The 15,735-nt window shown below is 41.9% G+C and overlaps 1 protein-coding gene across 5 annotated transcripts in view; it reads right to left on the reverse strand.

The window, feature by feature from the left end:
* SH3TC2 (SH3 domain and tetratricopeptide repeats 2) overlaps nt 1-15,735 on the reverse strand; it is a 59,689-nt gene that overhangs the window by 11,167 nt on the left and 32,787 nt on the right. For all 5 annotated transcript variants that reach the window (XM_058543647.1, XM_058543675.1, XM_058543656.1 and 2 more), the window contains 3 exons: nt 15,169-15,210; nt 13,347-15,044; nt 13,059-13,239 (listed from right to left, as the gene is read on the reverse strand). In XM_058543647.1, the coding sequence (XP_058399630.1) occupies nt 13,059-13,239; nt 13,347-15,044; nt 15,169-15,210 (1,921 nt within the window). The remainder of the gene's footprint in view (nt 1-13,058; nt 13,240-13,346; nt 15,045-15,168; nt 15,211-15,735) is intronic.

Raw genomic sequence — 15,735 nt, forward strand, 5'->3', positions numbered from 1 at the left:
GTAGTGACTTAAATCATCAAGGCTCATCTGGTGGGGGATACAGCACAGCTACTGGCAGATACAGACAGATGGGGTGGTGAGTTGTGATAGAAAAGAACCGAGGAAGCTGGAGACCACCTCACAGTTTTTGACTATAAGGCACTTGTTTTTACTGGAGGTTATGGATCAGGTCTAAGTCTTGGCGGGAGGCAGTGGTCTCTGGAAAACCCTACATGCACAAGGAGTCTTGATAGTGTTGTGTGAGTAGCTGGGTCTCCGTACGTCCTGCCTGCCCCCATGGGTTGTTTCCTGGAGAGAAATACTGATCTCCTCTTGTCCACAGTCATAGTGAGCTCAGAGAGAAAAGGTCCAAGAAGCAAATACCTGCTCTGTGTGTTGGCCTCTCTGTAATAATCCAAATCTTGCTCCCTGGGTGTCAGTAGAAAACAACCAGAGTCTAAGAGTCTCCCAGGACAGAGTATGGTCATAAATAAAAACAGAGCAGGAAATAGGATCAGGATGAGATGTATGGGTCTCGTCTTCATCAACTGTTCCGGTGGGATGGGGAGAGTGGTGGAGGCCAGGCCTGCAGAACCTGTTAACCTTACTTGAGGTTTGGGGGTACGGAGTGGGCAAGAAAAGGACAGGGCTTCCTATAGTAAAAGAGGCCTGTGGTTATCCTAGCTCAGTAGGGAGTTTGGTGATACCACACACGCCATTGTGTTCACGCCAATGTTCCAGCATCCCAATTCCTCCAGCCACCACCTGCAGGCTCTAGGTGTGGCTCAGCTCCCAAATCAAAAGAAGTAAGGAGCCCGACTGGTGGAACAGCATCAGCTCAGCCTTGATCCCAAGTCTCGTGCATGCCTGGGCCACCTATGCCTGGGCTCTGCTGGGCTATCTCCTCTCCAACCTCTAGTCTTCTCTTTTTCTCGTTTTTCCTGCCCCCAAAGTTCAGTCTCTGCAGCTGGGTCCTTGTTTCTTCCTTCCTGCCTGGACATCAGCCACGAGCCTGTGGCCAGGTCACCCCAACACACCTGCATTCCCAGACTTCCTCCTTCCAGCCCCCGCTGGGGCTTTCCAGATCCCCACCCTGCCTGGATGAATGTCTGACCTCTGGCCAGAGCCCTGCCTCCACTGATTGATCCTGTCCTGCTTCCATAATAAGACCTGCCACTCACCAAGGGTTGACCCTGTGCCAGGTGTTGGGACACAAATTTTGAATATACATTTTCTCATTTAATCCCCATAGAAACCCTAAGCCATGAGAGTTCTTAGCCCATCTTGCAAATAAAGAAATGCAGTGGGTTTTTTTTGAAACTTGTCCAAGTTTGCACTGCTCGTTTCTGAAGATTTATTTTGAGATCTCTGCTGTTTTGTCGTTGTAATAATAACAACGACAGTAATTGTCACTGGCATTTACTGAGCACTTAGCATGTGCTAGGGGCTTTACATACATAATCTCGTTTAATCATCACAATAGCACTCAGAAGGCAGTACTATTATTATATCCATTTTATACATGGGAAAAATAAGGCTCAGAAAAAGTAAGTGACATGGACCAGGTAATAACCCCTGTTTGGACCAGGATCTAATCCTGAGAATCTGACTCCAGAGGCGCCACACACCCTTGAGCAGCACTCAGTCTCTGGCTCAGAAATCAGCACATGGGGAGGCTTTTGCTTCTTTCAGCACTTTAACAACCTGGAAGTTTCGAAGGACATAAGCTACCTCAAACCTGAACAAAGTTTCCTCATCTGCAAAAGTGGGGTGGTCATGTACATCAGAGCCTTGTGATCTAATGAGAACATGTCAGCAAAAGCAATTCTTTCCTCGTTTAGGATTACAGAAATGTTAGGGATTAGTCGTATGAATTATGTTGAAAACCAAACATTGAAGCATTTTTTTTCAGTTCCACAGAATAAGAGGCATAAGAATAAGAATAAAAGCCAGGAGTATGACTTCTAGGCTACTGTTGTATTTACATGCAAAGAGTCATTATTTTGTGAAGACCTATTGCATGCAAGGCATTTCTTCTTTCTAAAAATAATATGCACATCTTCGTGGCACTTAGCATAATTTATATGATACCTTTAGTGATTATGTACATAATGTCTATTTCCTGAACTAGTCCATAAGCATTGTGAGCTCAAGGACTATATTTCCTTTGTCCAGCTTTTAGCACAGTGCCTGAGCCATAGGAGACGTTCAGTATATGTTGAATGGATTCAATACAGCCACAAAGTTCTCATAAACACCACCTGGTTCAGCTCTAGAGCAAGGTACAGTCTATATTGTGTCACCTGGAGACAGGAGACAAGGCCAAGGACCCCTCCCATTGAGAGACTGAAAAACTTTGTCAAGCTGGATTCTATAGTTGTCACCTGGAGGCAGAAAGAGAAAGACTCTGAAGGTATTGGACAAACGGAGCATTCCAAGGCAAAAACTCGCAGAGCGGGACAAAGTTTTCATTATCTACTTGCCCTCCCCTACCATCCTCCACCTCTAAACCCTGGAGAAAATCTTTCGAATAGGAGGAATTAAAATGAGTAGAAAGGCAGCATGGGTAGTGAAAACCACCTTAAATTGAGGAGTTAGGATCTTAGCTAATACCAGTGAAACCAACTGATGCTAGCAGTCTGGACTCTCTATAGCAGGCAAGGGTCAGACCAGATGAAAAATGAGGCCATTCTCATCCATACAATTCCAAGAAGTTTCACTATATGATAATCCACACCTATTATTTAGGGTGAAAATTATTGACTGAACATGCAGAATATATGCAGAGTGGTTAAGAATATGCACTCTAGACCAGGGGTTGGCAAACTATGGCCCGTGAGTCAAATGCAGTCTTCCGCCTGCTTTTATAAATCAAGTCTTATTGGAATACAGCCACACTCATTCATTTATGTATGTCTGTGGCTGTTTTCATGCTACATCTGTAGACCGGAGTAGTTGTGACAGAGACCACATGGCCCACGAAGCCTAAAACACTTACTATCTGATCTCTTATTAAAAAGTTTGCTGACTCCTGTTCTAGACTCTGACTGGGTACCAATCCCTGCTGCGTGGCTTCATGCAAGTTGCTTGGCTTCTTTAGCTCTCAATTTCCTTAATTCTTTCTACCGCCTATGGTTATCCTGAGATTACACATTTCTTGGTAAACAGTGCATGCTCCCTGGATGCCTGCTGTTCTATTGTGACCATGGATGCTCACTATGTAGGTCCAGAGTGACTTGCACAACCCCCCACCCCCACCCAACCTCCACAACCCCTCCTAGGGCACAGGCTGGAGTCCTCTCTCTCTTTTAGTACCCATATCCAGATGAACATCAAACCCTGTCTGTTGAACCTATAGAATGCCTTTCAAATGTGTCCCTACCTTTCCATTGTTACTGCTATTCCCTCTGCCCCAAATCCTATTCTCTACTCCTCTCCACTTTTCCAAATCTTACTTATCCCTCAAAGGCATCCTCAAATGCTAGCCTTTCATGAAATCTTCCCTGACACAGCCTCCCAACCCTTAGCTGAAAGTGTTGTTTTCTTTCCCTCCAAACCTGCCCCTGCAGATGCCTGCCATCTCTCCCACGAACACTTCCTGCCTTTGCTTGCTATGGCTTTGCGCTTTGTGAGAATGGAAATCCCTTGGAGCAAGTTTAGTTGAAAAAATTTGTCCATTACATCAAAACTCACTCAATAAATTCCTCCTAGAAATCAGTGCCAGGAAAAAATTTGCTCCAACAGATATATTTGTTTATGTTCTTTTATCAGACAGTGAGAACCTCATACGGCTTCCTCTTTTTACCTCAGCTACCAGGAAGCTTAAGGCTAAATTACAGTAACCACCTTCAGGTCCATGGAAACACCTGTTTATCTACGTCTGTTAGCTGGTCTTTGTTCCTTTTTTTTTTCTCGAGCACTCTGTAGGACTAGATGATTCATACATGCTAAATAAATATAACCTTATAGCATGTCCTCCTTGATCAAGCGAGCATTCTGCAAAGGGATGATAACCATATGTTTGCCGAGGTATCCTCTGACACCTAAGGCACTTCCCTATCTTCCTCTTAGTATCACTTAATGGTGGTAAAGCAGGAGAAGTGGATGTTTATTTCATCCCAATTATACAAATAAGAATCTCAAAGCTTATAATTATAGAATGCTAGAATTAAAAGCTCCTAATCTAGATCAACTTCCAGAATGACGGAGGAAGGACCTCCAAAATTCCACTCCCCCTTAAAAGGAATGAGAACACTGGAAAAATTCATCCCAATCAACTTTTTCAGAACTCTGGAAATTAAGCAAAGGCTTGTAATAATTCAAGGAATATTTATTCAAGAAAAAAAGCTGAATCTTGTTAAGAATAGTGAGTTTTGTTGCTGTTTAACTTGCTCCAAAAGCATGTCCTTCCCCAGCTCTGTGTCAGCCTTAAAAACCAAAAGCTTCGCCATCATGGTAGCTGGGAAAACCAGAAGTCTAGCAGCCACTGGAAGGGGCATGATGAGTTTGGAGTTCTCCAGCATTCTATCCCCAGAGAATTATCACTATTTGACCTGTCTGGAAGTTCCCTGAAAGCCTGCATGCATGGGGGTTTTTTTGTTTAACCTGACTCAGAGCTCACTCAGTGTAGAACGCTCTTTCCCCCGAGGTGTTTGTCCAAAAAGATCAGCAGCAATTGTTTAACATTGTGGCTGTCTGAGGTGGTGAAAACATTTGGAGCAGATAGAAAAAATAAATAAATAAAAGGAAAAATTGGGGAATGAGATGTCCATAGGAAGATTTGAAAAGCTCCAACATATTCCCAGGAATCTAGAAGGCCACACTCATGTGCAAAACTGTATGCATGCCTGGGAAACACCTGAGATTGTTATAAATTAAGATGTTAATTATAATCCTTAGGGTAACCACTAAGAAAATAACTAAAAGAAATACAGTAAAAGAAATGACAAGGAAATTTAAATGGTAGACTAGAAAACATCTATTTAACATAAAATAATACAGCAAAGGAGGAATTTTAAAAAGACGTAAGATATATAGAAAACAAAGGCAAAATGGCAGACATAGTAATTACAGTAATTACACTAAGTGTAAGTGAATTGAACACTCCAGTCAAAAGACAGAGATTGGCAGAATGGATTTAAAAAAAGAAAGAGAAAGTAAGGATCCAACTATATGCTGTCTACAAGAGATACACTTTAGATTCAAAGACACAAATAGATTAAAAGTAAAAGTATGGAAAAAGATATACCTTTAAATAAGAGCTGGAATGGTTATACTAATATCAGATTAAAATACCAAAATTGTCACTAAAGATAATGAAGAACATTTTACAACAATAAAAGAGTCATTCCATCAGGAAGACATTGCAATTAGAAACGTAATGCACCTAAAAACAGAGCCCCGAAAACACGTGAAGTAAAGGCTGACAGAATTGAAGGGAGAAATAGACAACTCAACAACAGTAACTGGAGATTTCAACACCACATTTTCAATAATGGATAGAATAACTAAACATAAGAACAAAAGTAGAAGACTTTAACTATAAATCAATTAGACCTAACAGACATCTAGAGAACACTACACTGAATGGCAGAATACACACTCTCCTCAAGTACACATGGAACATCCTCCAGAATAGACTATATGTTAGGCCTTTCTCAATAAACTTCGGCCTTATAAATAAATTTAAAAGGAATGAAATCATACAAAGTATGTTCTCTCATCACAATGGAATAAAATCAGAAATCAGTAACATAAGGACATTTGGGAAATTCACAAATATGTGAAAATTAACCAACACTCTCCTAAATAAGCAAGAGGTCAAAGAAGAAATCACGAGAGATATTAGAAAATACTTTGAGATGAATGAAAACAAAAATACAACATACTAAAACTCACTGAGTGAATAGAGTGAAGGCAGTGCTCAGAGAGAAATTTATAGCTGTAAATATTTATATTAAAAAAGAACAAAGATCTCAAATCAATAACCTAACATTCCACCTTAAGACACTTGAAAAAGAAAAGCAAAGTAAACCCAAAGCAAGCAGAAGAAATAGCATAATAAACATTAAATCAGATACAAATGATATAGAGAATGGAAAAACAAAATCAAAAGTTGATTCTATTAAAAGATTTTTGAAAAAGCAAATCTTTGATTAGTCTGATCGAGAAAAATAAGAGATGGTGTGAGGCAGAAGTACAATTTTATTTCTTTGTATGTGTATACACAGTTGTCCCGGCACTGTCTGTTGAAAAGACTACTTTTTCCTCCATTGGATGATCTTGGCTTCTTTGTCAAAAATCAGTTTATCATAGACACACGCATTTACTTCTTGACTCAGTTATAGCCCATTTATCTATATGTCCATCATTATGCCAGTACTGGACTGCTTTGATTAATGTTATTTTGTGGTGTGTTTTAAAATTGAGAAGCATTAGTTCTTCAACTCTGTTATTCTTTTTCAGGATTCTTTGACTATTCTGGGTCCCTTGCAATTACATTTGAATATTAGAATCAGCTTATCAATTTCTACAAAGAAGCCAGCTTGGATTCTGATGGAGAGTGCATTGAATATATAGATTATTTGGGGTGTATTGCCATCTTAATAAACTTCCAGTCCATTACTATAGGATGTTTTTTCATTTATTTAGATCTTCCTTAACTTCTTTCAATAGTGTTTTATGGTTTTCGGAGTATAGGTTTTACACTGTTTTTGTGGAATTTAATCTTTTACTTTAAATACTTTCTATTTGGTAAAACACCTTACTAAAATAATTTAAAATAAATATTTTATTCTTTCTGATGCTATTGTAAATGGAATTTTTCTTACTTTAATTTTCAGATTGTTCACTGCAACTGTATGGAAATATACTTGGATTTTGTATGTTGATATTACGTCCTACAACCTTCCTTAACTCATTTATTAGTTCTGGTGGTTTTTTGGTGGATAACTAGGAAGTTTCTGTATATGGGATCCTGTCATCTGTGAATGAAGACAGTTTTGTTTCTTTCTTTCCCTCCCTCAAAAAAAGAAAAATAAGAGAAGAGACTAGGAATTAAAGTGGGGACATTACTACTACAGAAATAACTACAGAAATAAAAAAGATTATAAGGGAATACTATGAATAATTGTATACTAACAGATTAGATAATCTAGACGAAATGGACAAATTCCTGGAAAGATAAAAACACCAAAATAGCTCAAGAAGAAATAGAAAATCTAAATAGACTCTTAACAACTAAAAATATTCAATTAGTCATCAAAAAAACTACTTACAAAGAAAAGCCCAGGCCTAGATGGCTTCACTGGTAAATTCTACCAACTATTTAAGGATGAATTAATACCAAACTTTCACAAACCTTCACAAAATAGAAAGGGGAACATTTGCCAACTCAGCACGAGGCTAGTATTGCCCTGATAGCAAAACCAGACAAAGACATCATCACAAGAACAGAAAACTATAGACCAATATCCCTTATGAATATAGATGTAAAAATATTGAACCAAATACTTGCAAACTGAATCCAGCAGCATATAAAAACCATGACCAAGTGAGATTTATCCCAAGAATGCAAGGTCAGTTTAACATACTAAAATCAATCAATTCAATATACCTTATTAATAGAATAGAAGAAAACTCCACATGATCAGCTCAATAAGTGCATAAAAAGAATTTGAAAAAAATTCAACACCCTTTAATGATAAAATACACAAGAAACTAAGAATATAAAGGAAATTCCTCAACTTAATAAAGTTTATTTATTTATGACACACTCAGAGCTAATTTCAGACTTAATGGTGAAAGACTGAAAGCTTTCCCCCTAATATCAGCAACAAGACAAGAAGGTTTACTCTCACCACTTCTATTCAACATTGTACTGGAGGTTCCATCTAGGGTGATTAGGCAAGAAAATGAAATAAAAGACATCTAGATAAGAAAGAAGTAAAACTGTATTTGTATGTGACATGATCTTACACACAGAAAATCCTAAGGAACACACACACACACGCACACACATGCACACACACACACACACAAACTACTAGAACTAATAAACAGAGTTGCAGGATGCAAGACTAACATACAAAAATCAACTGTATTTCCATACACTGTCAATAAACAATCTGAAAATAAAATTAAGAAGACAAGTCCATTTACAATAGCATCAAAAACTACTTCAGAATACATTTAACAAAAGAAGTGCAAAATTTATACCCTAAAAACTGCAACACACTGTTGAAAAGGATTAAAGCAGACCTAAGGAAATGTAAAGACATCCCATGTTCATGAATTGGAAGGCATGATATTGTTAGGACAGCAATGCTTACCCAAATTGATCTACAGATTCAACATCATCTCTATCAAAACCCCAGCTGGTTTCTTTGCAGAAATTGAAAAGCTGATGCTAACTTGCATATGGAATGGCAGAGGACTCGAAATCACCAAAACAATCTTGAAAAAGAATAACAAGTTTGGAGGACTCACACTTCCCAATTTAAAACTTACCACAAAGCTGTAATAAACAAGACAGTGCAATGTGGCATAGGTTAGACGTATAGATCAATAGAATAGAATTTAGAGCTCAGAAATAAACCCTTACGTTTATGGACAACTGATTTTAAACAAGGGTGCCAAAGACATTCAATGGGGAAAAATAACTTTTTCAACAAGCGGTACTTGGACAACAGGAGATTCATGCAAAAGAATAAAACTGGACCCCTACCTTATACCATATACAAAAATTAACTCAAAGTTGCTGATGGACCTAAATGTAAGAGCTGAAAATACAAAACTCTTAGAAGGAAACATAGAGGTAAATTTTTGTGACCTTGGATTAGGGAAGAATTAAGAAAAAAATAGATAAATTGAACCTCATCAAATTTAAAAATGTATGTGCTTCAAAGGATGCCATCAAGAAAGTGAAAAGAAACCCATGGGTTGGGAGAAAATATTTACAAATCATATATCTGATAAGAGAATTTTATCCAGAATATATAAAGAACTCTTACAACTGAACAATTAAAAGACAAACAATGCAATTAAAAACCGGGCAAAGGATTTGAACAGACATTTCTCCAACGAAGATACACAAATGACCAGTAAGCACATGAAACGAAACTCAACGTCTTCAGCCATTAGGGAAAAGTAAATCAAACCCACAATGAGACACCACTTCACACCTACTAGGATGGCTGAAATAAAAAAGACAGACGATAACAAGTACTGGTGAGAATGTGAAGACATTGGAACCCTCAAACATTGCCACACGAAGGTAAAATGGTGTAGCTACTTTGGCAGTCCCGCAAAAGTTTACATATAGAGTTACCATATGACCCTGCAATTCCACTCCCAAGAGAATCCCATACCCAAGGGAACTGGAAAAGTATATTCACACAAACACCTGTTCACAAATGTTCATAGCAGCATTAATCATCATAGCCACAAAGTGGAAACAATGCAAATGTCTATCAACCTATGACTGGATAAACAAATGTGATATATTCATACAATGGAATATTACTCGGCAATAAAAAGGAATGAAATACTGACACACGTGACTCTGTGGATAAACCTTGAAAGCATTACCCTAAGGAAAGAAGCCGGTCACAAAAGGCCATATCTTGTATGATTCCATCTACATGAAATGTCCAGAATAGGCAAATCCATAGAGACAGAAAGTAGATTAGTGATTGCCTGGCTGGGTGGGGGTGGGTTAACGGGGAGTGACTGCTAATGGGTATAAGGTTTCTTTTAGGGGCCATGAAAATATTCTGAAATTAGATAGTGGTGATAGTTACACAACTCTGTGAATACACTAAAATCACTGAATTTTATACTTTACAGACTGAATTTTATGTGATTACATCTCAATAAGCTGTTACTAAAAATCTCAATTCAGGAAATTCTTCCATAAGATCCGTGACTAGCCAGCCTCTGCTTGAATACTTGTAATGATGACACACTCACTCCCACACAGGGTGGACTACTCCATTTTGGAGAGTTCTTTTGGAAATTTTTTTCCTAAGCATTGAATTCCCCACCACCTACCATAGTACCTAATACATTAGAAGGGTTCTCATAGTGCGATAAAATGCTGGATCAACATTTCGTAGTGATATTTTTAAATGAAAAAAACAAATAACAGAAGAGTATATTATGTAACAGAACTTTTATCATGATCCCATTTAAGTAACTAAAAAATGTGCATATTATATATGTAACATATATTTAATATAGAGAACATGTATCATACATAATCTTTCATATGTATGGAATATTTGACGGATATTTAAAAATCTGTAAGCAGTTTCTTCTGAAGAGTCTTAGGGAAAGGGAAGTTGGGTGGGGATCTTTATTTTTCAAATTATAACCTTCAATACTGGTTTAACTTTTTTTTTTATCGTAAGCAAATATTATAATTTTAAACACCTTTAACGTTAGAAAAAAACGTATTCCTGATTTGGGTGGAAATCTCTGATATTCTAATTCACTGTTATTTGATTCCTTATCAGTGGAAGCTCCCTAAGAAAAGACCCACTGTGTTCTGTAGCTAGTACTACGTAGGCCAGGTTCTCAACAGGTTGCTGGAAGGGGCATCTGAGGTTCCACTGACAGCACTCTGACTATTGTAATTGTCACCGAAGACCAGAGAGCCTGCCTCCAAGTTGCAAGCACCTTTTTCCTTACCTGAGCCCTGAGCAAGAAACCAGGGACTCCCTCGTTCTCCATCTTAATCTCCTCTCCAGCAGCCAAGTCAGCATGTAGCTGCAGCTCAAGGGCTGTGAGCTAATGGACTAACTAACTATGTGGCTGCCCCCACAAACATGTATTGTATGTCTCCTCTGTGCCAAGTTCTATGCTAAACATAATGTCTGCCTGCACGGAGTTTATGGTCACTACATCAAGACCTTCCGAACTTACTGCAGAGCCCTTCAAAACCACAAAAGCTTAGGTCTCTGATCCAAAAAGCCCTCTAGAAGAACCACAACTTTAAGAATCTGCCCCCAAAATTCAAGACTCTTTGGAGGAATTTGGAGCAGGAATTCTGGTACTAATAGGGCTACTGCCAGTGTTAGAATAGCATAGCTGGCTGGTCCTAGACTCAACATTTTAGAACTGGAAGGCACCTCATTCAATTTAACTTTAGAAATGGGGCAACCGAGAGGAGAAATCACTTGTTGAAGGACACGTTAGTAGCTCGTGAAGGATCAGGTTTCCTGACCGCGAATCCAGATTCGGTTGCTCCCCTTCCAGCTCTGTAGCTTCCCACTGCCTCCATCACTTCTTGGAGCAACTGCAACCCCACTTGTTACCTCCTCTCTATCAACCCCTTCACCTAGGAGGTACAGTGATCCTCCACACCGGCTTAAGTGAGGCCTCCGCAGTCTGTGTTGACAGTGACCAGGGCTTTCTCTCTGGCTTCCCCCTTAGGATTTCAGCGGTTTTTAACAACCAGAGATGGGAGGAAGACTGGTGAGCAAAGGATGGCTGTGGGGTAGGCGATGGGTGGGAGCAGCAATTAATCTGAGACTGAACTTGCACACGGGGAGGAGTGGCAATAAACCTGACAAGTATTCGCCATCCTTGCTGCAGTCTCTTAAAATCCAGCTTTCCCAAAGCCCATGCCTCCAACGTCTGACCATGAACATATGAACTATTTCATCTCTAAGATTAATTCAAGCCTGCCTCCTGGGTCTGCTCCAGAACCATCCAAACTCCTAGTATGTCCTGGAACGGAAGCAGGGAGGGGCTGGGGCCAGGCCTCCTGTCCCCTCACATGCTGCAAGGACCCAGAACCCCCTTCCTGGGACTGAAGGCAAAGACAATGGGAGATGTGAAGGACACCAGATTCTTGTAAGAAAGGGAAAGGGTGAGGGAGAGGGAGACAGAGTGGAGGGGGGAGAGAGAGAGAATTCGCTACCTGATTTGATTGCCCAGGTGCCCAAGGTTATCATATTGCCTAGAAAAGCAAAAACTGTCATTTAATTAGCTTCTCCTCAATCACCTCTCTCTGCTCAACACTAGCAATTATCCCTTGTCTATTTTAGAAGTCATTTGTAATTATGAATACAATGCTACAGCTAATTTGTTGTAAAATGAAACTGAATATCTTGCAAACCATGCAGAATTTAATGGAATCAGTTAAAGGCTTGTTAGAGAGCAGAACTGCAGGCCACGCCACTGGCAAATGAGGATCAAGCAGATGAGACCAACAAAGAGATGAAGAAGAGAAAATCAGCAGGAGATGGCAAGATATTTCATATGAGAATGATTTAAATATCAAAAAGTTAAAAGAAGCCTTTGGGTAAAACAGTTAAGTTTTGGTATATTTTTGCAAAAATGAGCCTTTCTAAGAGAGTGCTGAAAGCCAATCACAAAACACAGGCTGTTTCATTATGCTGTTACAAAATCTTGTCAATACAAGCTAAAATATCGACACTTCTTTTGCCGTTTGTTTATTCCACCACTTAGTGCATAGTTGCAACTATAACATAAGTTTCTTAACTAAAAGGTGAAAATAAACTTAGTTTTATAATTTCCAGTTTCATTTTAAAGGTAAGGCCCCAATTAAACTTTTTTTACCGTGAAATTTTATACACCTGCTTTCAGTGGATTTATTTACTTTAAGCGTCTTTTCTCTAACACCAATTGTCCTCAGGTAAGGAAGACCTCCTGAGGGTTCCACAGTCCTCCGTGTAACTGCCACCTCTCTGAATTATGCACCCTCAGCCATGGTCACGTGATGGATTGTTATGGAAACACACAAGTACTTGTAACAAAGCCAACATGACTGAGCCCTTTCTACATATCAGGCACTGTTCCAAGTGTTCCACATGCATTAACTGATGAGGAGGCTGCGGCATGGAGAAATTAAATAACTTTCCCAAAGTCACACAGTTAATAAGTGAGGGATGGCACTGGGTTTGCACTATGTGGTGGCTGCAGAGCCCACCTTCTTTTCCACGATGCCATAAACATACCATGTGCATTTGGACTTGACTTCCCGGGAGAAAGAAGACTATTTCTCCTTAAGGAAGAAAAGATGTTTCTAGGACCGTCCCTCAGCTTGGACTCACCTGGCTGTGTTCAAGTTCCGATAGAGCTGCCCGAGGGACTCCAGCAGCCTCCCCTCCATCTCCCGGTCCCTGAGTTGCTGAGCCAGGGTTAGCCAGTGCTCGTGGTAGGTGATACATGCCTCAGGGTTTGGGGACACAGAGCTGTAGAAATGGCAGAGGGATTTGGTGACCTGAAGCTGACCTGAACGTGAAGCAGGGACATGAATGAGATGACTTGAGATAGGACAAAGGCAAAACGCGCTCTAACACATTTCTCTAAAGCTTCGCAGCAGCCCCGGACATACTCACTTTGTAGGTGTCGATGCCTTAAGCCAAACAGCAATGCCGTTTCATAACAGAGGCGGCCACTGGCCAGCTGGCGTCCGTACACCAGGACTTGGGCCAACCAGAGAAGCACCTGCACTAATTCCATGTCTGTCTCCATGCTGGCCTGGAGTTCAGAATAGAGTCGAACGGCCTGCAGGAGATAGTCTCTGGCCGGCCCCTGAGCCCAGGACTTAAGGGTCAGGTGGCCAAGATTGGCCAAAGTCACCGCCTGGTTACGCACATCCCCCATCTCCCGGGCTCTGTTCAAGGCCCGGAAATAGCTCTTGGCTGCCCTGTTCACCCGGCCTTCACCTTGAAGTGCAAGTCCCAGGAGGTTATGGACCACCCCCTTTTGGGTAACACTCTCTGTCTCCTTCAGGGAGTATAAGAGTGGCTCAAGGATGTTCAAAGCCTTCTTTGCCTGGCTGGCTAAGAGATAGGCCCATGCCAGGCAGAGGGAAGACTCAAAGGCTTCCTGCTCACTCAGCAGCTGCCCTAGTCCCAAGGCTTGGCTCAGATAGCGGATGGCACCATCAGGAGATCTGTGCTGGAGATACACTTTGGACAAGATGAGACACAGGGCCCTCTGGGTGCTCCGATCTGCCTGCTCCTCACAGGCAGCCAGTGCCTGCCTGAGTGTCGGGCAGGCCAGGGTGGAAACTTCACCCCAGCTTGCAGAAGGAACTCCAAGGAGCTTGGTGGTGTTCTGGAGAACTAGGTGGACCTGCCAAATAGGTAGGGACATCCCTTGGGCACTCTGGGTACCACGTTGCCGGACAGAGGCCACTGCAAGGTGTGGGAGATATTTCTTATCATACAGAAAACTCAAGATGGTGTCCACAGCATCTGAGGCAGGAGGGTGTCCAGAGAGAAGCTGCAGGCGCTCGGCGAAGGGCAGGACCTCCTCGTGCTGGCCAAGGCTGAGGAGCAGTCGAATGGCCAGGAAGCAGGCCCTGGCCTCCAGGGGGCAGCTGCCCACCACAATGCCCTGGCGCAGCACATAGGCCACCACGTCAAGCTCATTCTTGGCACTAGACTCACGGTCGGGCAGGCAAGCCAACAGGGCACCTGCCTTTTCCAGCAGGGTCGAGCCTTTATGCCTCAGCCTCTGCCTCAGGTAGATGGCAGCCAAATTGATGTACAGAGCAGCCACCAAGGATAGGTCCTCAAATGCCCCATTGAGAATGTGGATGGCCTCCTCAAAGTACACCCTGGCCTGAGAGAGTTTGACCTTCCTGACGCTCAGCCGGCCCAGGAGGAAGCAGAGCCGGGCATGGGCCCAGGTCATGTGGCTCCGCTTGGCCCACTTCCTCGAGGCCTCCAGGTAGGCCACAAGCTCATCCTCCTCAGAGAAGCTATAAAAGGAAGACGTGAGGAAAGAGAAGGAGAAATCATAGAGGCTCTTAAAATGGTCAGCGTAACCCTTGTGATCCAGAAAAGCCAATATAGGGGCAAAGTTCTCAGCCTCGTCCTCCTCTTGACCAGTGTTTAGGTCCATGAGAAGCTCCGGGTCATCGAGGTCATCGGGCTCCAGCAGGTGATAGCTGTCTGAGGCGGCTGAAAGGAGCTCCTCCTCCAGGCTGGAGTCCTCGGAGCTGCTGGACTGTCTGGAGCCCACAGCCTGGTGCTCCTCCCAGGCTCCACCAGGCCGGGCCTCCTTGAAGCCTTCGGGCTGGGACGCTGTAAGGGACAGGCAGAGTTGAGCAACCCTAAGAACCTGCAACTACGGTGGCCAGCTCTTGGCAAGAGGACAGGATGCTGTCCTGAAGGACTGGAGGTCAGGTTCAGCATGATCTCTACTCACCGCTCAGATCATTTGGAAGATTCTGGATGGATTCAAACCCACCTGGATAGAGATGAAGGACAGATTTGATGTTAGGTCATAATGGGCCACTGTGTGTATGCCTGCAGGTGTACCCCAGACGAGTGGCCTCTTACGAGATTTTGTGTTTAAGTTTCAGACCATCAGCTATCTTTAAGGAACTGGGAAGAATTCTCCCCTTCACCATCATTTCAGAGCGGCAGGGGCCTGAAGATCATCTTGTTTAACCCATTCACTTTACAACTGGAAACTGAGGTAGAAATGAGACCCAGAGTCAGAGAAGAAAAGCCAGAAACACAAGCTCTACGCCGAGAAGTGTGGGTATGACGGGATGATGGAATCTGAAGGCCCAGATCTCTCAGTGGGTTTACGACAGAGCTGGGAACAGAACACCAAGGGCAGTGTGCTTTGTGGCACACGGCATTGCCTCCCATTTCTGTGAGTACCAGATCTTCCCTTCTTCCTTCTTCCATTCGTTCATCATCCATCCACTCATCAGACACTGATTTACCGCGTACAGTGTGCTTTGTAAATTTGACAGAATGAGGT

Source organism: Diceros bicornis, chromosome 1, assembly GCF_020826845.1.
Source record: "Diceros bicornis minor isolate mBicDic1 chromosome 1, mDicBic1.mat.cur, whole genome shotgun sequence".
Lineage (NCBI taxonomy): Eukaryota > Metazoa > Chordata > Mammalia > Perissodactyla > Rhinocerotidae > Diceros > Diceros bicornis.